Raw genomic sequence first — 6,620 nt, 5'->3', positions numbered from 1 at the left:
GCCACAGCGTGCAATCCAGTCCAGCGGCATGTCTCTCTTCGTTTCCATCGGCATGCCGCATGCATACAGCATACACCAATCGCGCATCGCAAGTACTGTACATCCCACCCCACGGCCCACGCAAGTCGACGTTTTTTCTTGACAAGTTTTCCCATTTTCACCTTCTCTTGATAGTATTGATACTAGAGCGTGCTGTAAATACTGACGCCTTGGCAGGGGCTAGTGCACGCGGTGCTCTGCACTTTGGCAAAGCAGCCAGTGGTCTAGCTAGGGCGCTCCGGTTTCCCACCAAGGAACGCTATCCGAGACCACAGACCAACAGCCCCGTCGCGCGTCGTTGAGCCCAACCCCAACCCCAACCCCAACGGCGACGGACACCGAAAGGAGTTGACAACCGGCGTGATATTGCAAAAACAAAGCTCAAGTACGACGGGTATGAAGATTCATCCATCCATCCATCCATCGATCCCCATTGATTTGATTTGATTTGATCTGATTTGTTGCCACGGGACGAGAGACCCTGTGCACGGAAAATGATTTGCTGCTCGGCGCCCCTGCAGCCATCCGAAATCCTCACGACCTGTCTCCATTCTCCATTCCATTCCTCTTATTTAACAGGACGCGATGACATCCTGCTTCCCAGAGCAGACGCCCGCCTACCCCTCTGTCGCCCCCTCTTCGGCAATGGCGTCCCAGAGCACGGCGTGAAGGCCGGGCGACCCGGGAAGAAAGGCACCGCCCAACCCATTCCGAGCTCCCCCGTTCAGGATAGGCAGGCAGGACAGGCCGGCGAGGTGAGGTGATGTTCGATGCTCTCCTTCTCTTCACATTTCCGCCATGCATTACCTCGCTCAGCGTCTCGCTCGCATCATCCATGCTCTGGGTTGTACTAGGCTAGGATCATGCATTTGTGCCCCGTTGGAATCGGTCCAAAGGTGAGAGAGGGGCCGGAGGGACATGCATCCCACGATGGAGTGACCTCCAATTTTGCTCCCCTCCTCTCCCTCCGTCTCTCGTCTCGTCTCGTCTCGTCTCGTACTACATATACGTGCCCATGTCTGCCTACCACCTACCGGCCTAGCTCGGCCGACAAGCCTGCTTATGTACTCCATCCAGCAGATACAAGCTGTAAAGCTTCACGTAGTACCATCCCTCCCAAGCTTTGGGGATTTTTGTCTCTCGTCGGCATGCACCAATCACCCCAAGCCCGACCTCACCCAGCTCATAAACACATGTGGACATCAACCCAGTCAGTCAGTTATCCTAAGATGGTTGGTACGAGTAGCGAGCCCAAGATTTCTCCTTTCTCCTTTCCTTCTGCTCGCGCGCTTTCGCTAATGGAAAGGAAGGGAAATTAGGTGCGTACGTATTTAATAGCCAAGCTACTAACCGGATGTACACGTACTTGTCATCTCGGCCAACCACTGCTTCCACCATCGATCGTAGTACGATTCATGCCGGCTGCTTTTGTGGGGAGCTTGAGTAAGGGGGAAGAGAGATAGCGAGCAAAACAAAAGGGCAAGCCATGCATGCATGGTGGTGGATTCTTGCTTGCTTCCTTGCTTGCTCTCTCGCTTGCTTCGGGTGCACCTCTCTCCGGCCTCAAGTCTGGTGGTTGTAGTGGCGCGCGTATAATGTGCGTTATCTTGCAAGGGACCGACCATGCAAGCAGTGATCATCATCGCCGCCCGTGGCATGCAAAAGCTTAAAGAAACGGGCTGCCTCCCTCCCGGTTTAAGGATGGATGATGGCGCCTGATTAGTGGCATTTAAAAGCCACGGGGCCGTCGCTGTTGGGTGGCTAAGTGGTTGCGGTACACTAGTTAGTGCCAGGTTAGACGGGGAAGCAAGCAGCTAGCTAGCAAGCCGGGAATGATCGATGCACCACGCCCACAATGCTTGCTTCCATTATTTAGTTGCTTTTCTAGTGCATGTGGGGAGAAGATGGCAGTACAAAGAGCCTTCTCTCGCTCCGTCGCCACAGCAAAGTAGCGATTAGCGTCTAGCTGCTAGCCTTCTCTTCTTCTCTTGGCCTCTCCCCCCGCCCTCTTCCTCCGGTCCAGAGAGAGAGAGAGAGAGAGAGAGAGGGGGGGTAGCCGAGCTGAGCTGAGCTGACCGCCCTTTTCTGCTTGTCCCGTTGCAGCTTTCCTCCTGTAGGTGGGCATACCACACCATAGCAGCACTGCTGGGGTGGCTCTCAGATTTTGAACCTGCACAGAGATATAGCCAGCCAGCCGGCCGGCCATGCAGACAGCCAAGACAAGGTATGTTCCATCCTCCCCCGTTCCGCGTTCTGCTAAATTCCATGTGCCACTTGATTTTTTTACAAGTTTTCTCGCTCGATTTGAGGCGTCATGTGCTGCTGCTTATTTGATTCTTTCCTCCATGCTTTGTTTGTTTATGCCCATGCCTCGGTCTCCGTGATGTGAGATAGATTCTCTCCTCTTCCATACTCAAATCTTCTCAACACGGATACAGTCAATGTGCATGCATCAAGTTTTAGGATTATTTTTCCATTGGTGCCGAAGCTGCTCTGCCTTCCCCCGATTACTGTTCCCTCACAAAGTTTTGAACAGAGTTTCCAGCTCCTCTTCATCAATGGACTTGAACTGGAAGCAACACTGCTTATGCTCTCTGTTCAGGGGGATTAAACAGTTTCAGACATGCAGCTACAGGAGCACCAATCGCGCTTACTCCTCACATACAGTATCTTAAACAAAATCAACACCGCTAATTTCGCTCCGTGACATGCTAACCAGTCGTTTGGGCGGCGATAAATAAACCGCACTTCCATCCTAATCCTTACACACCACCACCTGTCTTGCCGGAGGCAGCCAGGAAGAGGCCAAAGAATTTCAAAATCGGGGGCGCACGCATGTGACCGTGACTGTTTGCAGAGGGCTCCATTTTCTTGATAAAACGCAGATGGCTCCATGGGCAACGCCTGTCCGGTTCTCGAGCTCGGCCAAAGGAGCCGCAGTGCGGCGGTGGTCCACCTGTCTCCTCCCGCCTCGCTAACCGCATCTGTAAAGCCTCGTCGGCCCCGTGCTCGCATATCACGGGGGGCGATTAAGTTAAGCTAATGCGCCTCCTCTTTCCCGGCTCCTGCCCGCCTCTCCCTCTCTCGCTCGCTCGCTCGGTTGCTCCCCATTCACTTCTTGTCGGTCGCCTTTGCCGCTTTCGGCCTCGGATTCTTTGTTTCCCCGTTGCTTCTTGCTGCTTCTCTTCTCTTCTCTTCTCTTCTCTGCATCTGGTTGGTTCAGCTCGCTCGAGCTGAAATCTTCGACCTGTTTGATCCGGAGCGGTTCTCTAGTTAACAACTTCGGATTGGTTCTCATCTGCTAGAGTGGATTCGTCTTTGGTTTTGGTTTTGGTTTTGGTTTTCCCCTTGCATTTGGTATGAAGAGGGGCACTGCAACCTTGTGCCTCCTCTAGTCCATCTGTACTTGACCAAGATGCATTTTCTGAGGTTATATTCGAGCAGTACAGCCGTGAGGCAAGGAACTTCACTTCAGCCTGAGCTAGCTTCCCCTACCTGACATTTCCCCCCTCTTTTGAGGACTCTGACTGACTCTACTTGTGTGTTCTTGGCATGATGAAGGAATGGCTCCGTGGAGCACCCTGCTCGTGGCTCTCCCCTCGGAGCAAACAAGACGGGGCGGCCGACGAGGCTGGCTGGCCTGGACTCCGGCGTCGACGCGGCGGCGACCAAGTCGCCCACCGGGCGGAGCCCAAAGGTGGAGCGCCGCACCACCATGAGCGCCGAAAGAGAGGTAAACACGCCGCCAATCTCGATCTGCTTTCAGTTTGGTTCATTTCGTTTCGTTTCGTTCGGCCAAGTCTTTTCATCTGCATGAAAGGAAATCTTGCACAGTTGTTCTTTAATCTTAAGAAAGGAAGAGATTTCTGAGAGACTGTTCAGAGTTCGTTACAAGCATGCGTTTAAGTTACGGTGTCTACATGTTCTTGAATGCCACCCATGTTTTCTCTCATTTTGCCGGGATTTGGCAACAACATCTGTATCTGTGGACGTTGATACTGTCTCGATTAGCTGTACTTGGCTATTCGTCTGTCTCGCTCTTGATGTAGCAGCGCACTGCCAATTACACTGAAAGAGACAGGTACTATTTGCTTCTATCTGGTGCTAGCTAAAATGAAGTGTTCCGATTGAGCGCCATTAATATAACTGGCAGTTATGTCTTGAGGAAAATCAAGAAGGTTAAGCAAGCTAATTAAGTAGCTGTAGAGCACACAAATTAAAAAACTTCGTTCTTACTTGGTCAAATAATCCTTTTTTTGAGCTAATGTTCCCGCCAATTTTTTACACATCCGTGCTTAAATCCTTACTGCAAGGACAACTGCCAGCAGAAGCCTTACTATGTGATGATGCAAAGTGGTGAAAGTTTTTTCTTTTGAGCCGAAAGTGATGAATGCTGGCATGGTCAGTAATGCACAACAAAACAATCATGCATCTAAGTTTACAATACAAGAACTTTCCACCACTAATCCCTCGCTAATCATGCCATTGTTGAAAGTGAAACCACGAGTTCGTTGATTGGAGTTTGGCACACACCACTAATCTTTTTGAGTTTGTCTTTCTGCTGAATTTGATAACACCAGAAAAGGAGGTCACCCATGAAGCTCTCGGAGCTGGAGTCCCAGCTCTCGCAGCTGCAAGACGAGCTCAAGAAGGCCAAGGAGCAGCTCCATTCCTCCGAGAATTCCAGGAAGCGTGCCCTGCAGGAGGCCGAGGAGGCCAGGGCGCAGGCGGCGGAGGCGTCGGCGCAGGTCCGTGACTCACAGGCGCAGCTCGCCGAGCTCTCCTCGGTCGAGGAGACCCGCATATTCGAGCTCCGCCGGCTGTCCCAGGAGCGCGATCGCTCGTGGCAGTCGGAGCTTGAGGCCATGCAGAAGCAGCACGAGGCGGACTCGGCCGCGCTCGTTGCGGCCATGGGCGAGGTGCACCGCCTCCGTGTGCAGCTCGCCGCGGCTGCCCGCGCCGACCGTAAGCAGGAGGCGGCGGAGGCGCTGGCGACCGTGGACGAGCTCAGGACCAAGCTCACGGCGAGCGAGGAGGCCGAGGCGCAGGCGCGAGCATTGCACGACGAGTGCAAGCAGCAGCTTGAGGCGAGCCGGGCCACCATCGACTCGCTGCTCACCGACGGCTCCAAGCTGATGGATTCATTCAGCCTCGTCGTCACGGAGCTGGAGGAGTCGCGCGCGAAGCTCAAGACGCTCGAGGAGGAGGTGGCGGAGACGACGTCGGCAAAGGCCGCCGCCGGCCAGCGCTGCAACTGCTCTGGCTCGGAGACCGCCGAGCTGAGGTCGGCGTTGGAGGACGTGGAGGCCAGGTTCCAGGAAGAGAAGATCCTGAGTACCGTGGAGACGCAGTGCGCGTACGAGCTCATGGACCAGATAAAGGTTGAGGCCGACCTGCGGCATGGCAAGCTTGCCACCGCGCTGGCGAGCGCCAAGTCTGAGGTCATGTTCCTCAAGGCGAGCCTGTTCGACAGGGAGTCCGAGCTGAGGCGCGCCCAGGTCGCGACCAAGAAACTACAGGACGACGCGAGAACGAACAGCACGGCTGACGAGCTGAAAGCGCAGCTGCAAGGCGCGCTGCAGGAGAACGGGCAGCTGAAGCTCGAGCTGCAGCAGTACGAGTCCGAAAAGGTCCCGGTGAAATCGGAGGCCGACGCGGCGGCGGAGGCGGCAAAGAAGGGGGAGACGGAGGCCGAGCTGAGGCGGCTGAGGGTGCAGGCCGAGCAGTGGCGTAAGGCCGCCGAGACCGCCATGGCGTTGCTCACCGTGGGCAAGGGCGGGAACGGGAAGATCTTGGACCGGGGCGAGTCGCTGGACGGCGGCAAGTACGCGGGCTTGTACGACGAGCTCGACGACGACGCGGCGGCGGCCAGGAAGAACGGTAACGTGCTCCGGAGGATCAGTGGAATGTGGAAGAAATGAGCTGATCGCCGGTCCAACTGATATCAGTGGAGTAGTAGCGTGGCTTGATCGTAGGGATCGAGTTGTTCATTTTCTATCGCTTGTAAAATTGTTTTGCCGGTTCTCGTGGTGTAAAAACATAGGAGTGATTGTACTGAACGTGTTCAAAGATGTATCATATGCGGTATATGATGAATTGAATCAATTCATCCGGGCCTGAATGGTCAAAGATTGGAACATGCATTCTTGGAAAACTAAGGGCACCTCTAGCAGATACCCAAAGTTTTTTTGGCGGTTTGGAGAATTAAGAGCAACTCTAGCAGACCCCGTATTCCGCCCCGGCTCGAAAAATAACCGCAAAAATGCGGGTTGGGACGGAAAAACCTACCCGATAAGATCCCGCATCCCGCCCCGGCCCGCAAATATTTTTGCGTATTCGCGGGTTCCCCCCTCGCCGCTGCGGTGCCATGCATATAAGCGAGAAGCGGTTGGTGGGTGGACATTTCAGCCCGCGCTTTCCCCCACCAACCACCTCCCCTCTCCCCCCTTCGCCCAAGATTCCGGTCGCCGGATTTGGCTTTTGCCGGCTGCCGGTGGCTGTGCCAAGCGATGGAGTGGTCAGGGAGCATCTCCCGGAGCCCCGGCAAGGGCGCATCAGCGCATGCAGGGACGGGTTCGTCC

At 54.8% G+C, this 6,620-nt stretch overlaps 1 protein-coding gene across 5 annotated transcripts; it reads left to right on the top strand.

Moving 5' to 3' along the window:
* Positions 1-624: 624 nt before the first annotated feature.
* On the top strand, positions 625-6,193 carry LOC123444971 (interactor of constitutive active ROPs 2, chloroplastic-like). 5 transcript variants are annotated; one of them, XM_045121872.1, is made up of 4 exons: positions 625-799; positions 2,143-2,263; positions 3,601-3,772; positions 4,620-6,193. In XM_045121872.1, exons 2-4 carry the CDS (start codon positions 2,244-2,246, stop codon positions 5,958-5,960), a joined length of 1,533 nt encoding a protein of 510 aa, XP_044977807.1. In that variant the 5' UTR covers positions 625-799; positions 2,143-2,243; the 3' UTR covers positions 5,961-6,193. The 5 variants fall into 5 exon arrangements, with proteins under 5 accessions (XP_044977807.1, XP_044977808.1, XP_044977809.1 ...); XM_045121873.1 differs by having other exon boundaries at positions 626-794; XM_045121874.1 differs by lacking the exon at positions 625-799 and adding an exon at positions 1,340-1,358.
* The last annotated feature ends 427 nt before the right edge of the window (positions 6,194-6,620 follow it).

Source organism: Hordeum vulgare, chromosome 3H (genome assembly GCF_904849725.1).
Source record: "Hordeum vulgare subsp. vulgare chromosome 3H, MorexV3_pseudomolecules_assembly, whole genome shotgun sequence".
NCBI lineage: Eukaryota > Viridiplantae > Streptophyta > Magnoliopsida > Poales > Poaceae > Hordeum > Hordeum vulgare.
The sequence above is the reverse complement of the archived record's forward strand: the minus strand, read 5'-3'. Positions and strand labels throughout refer to the sequence as shown.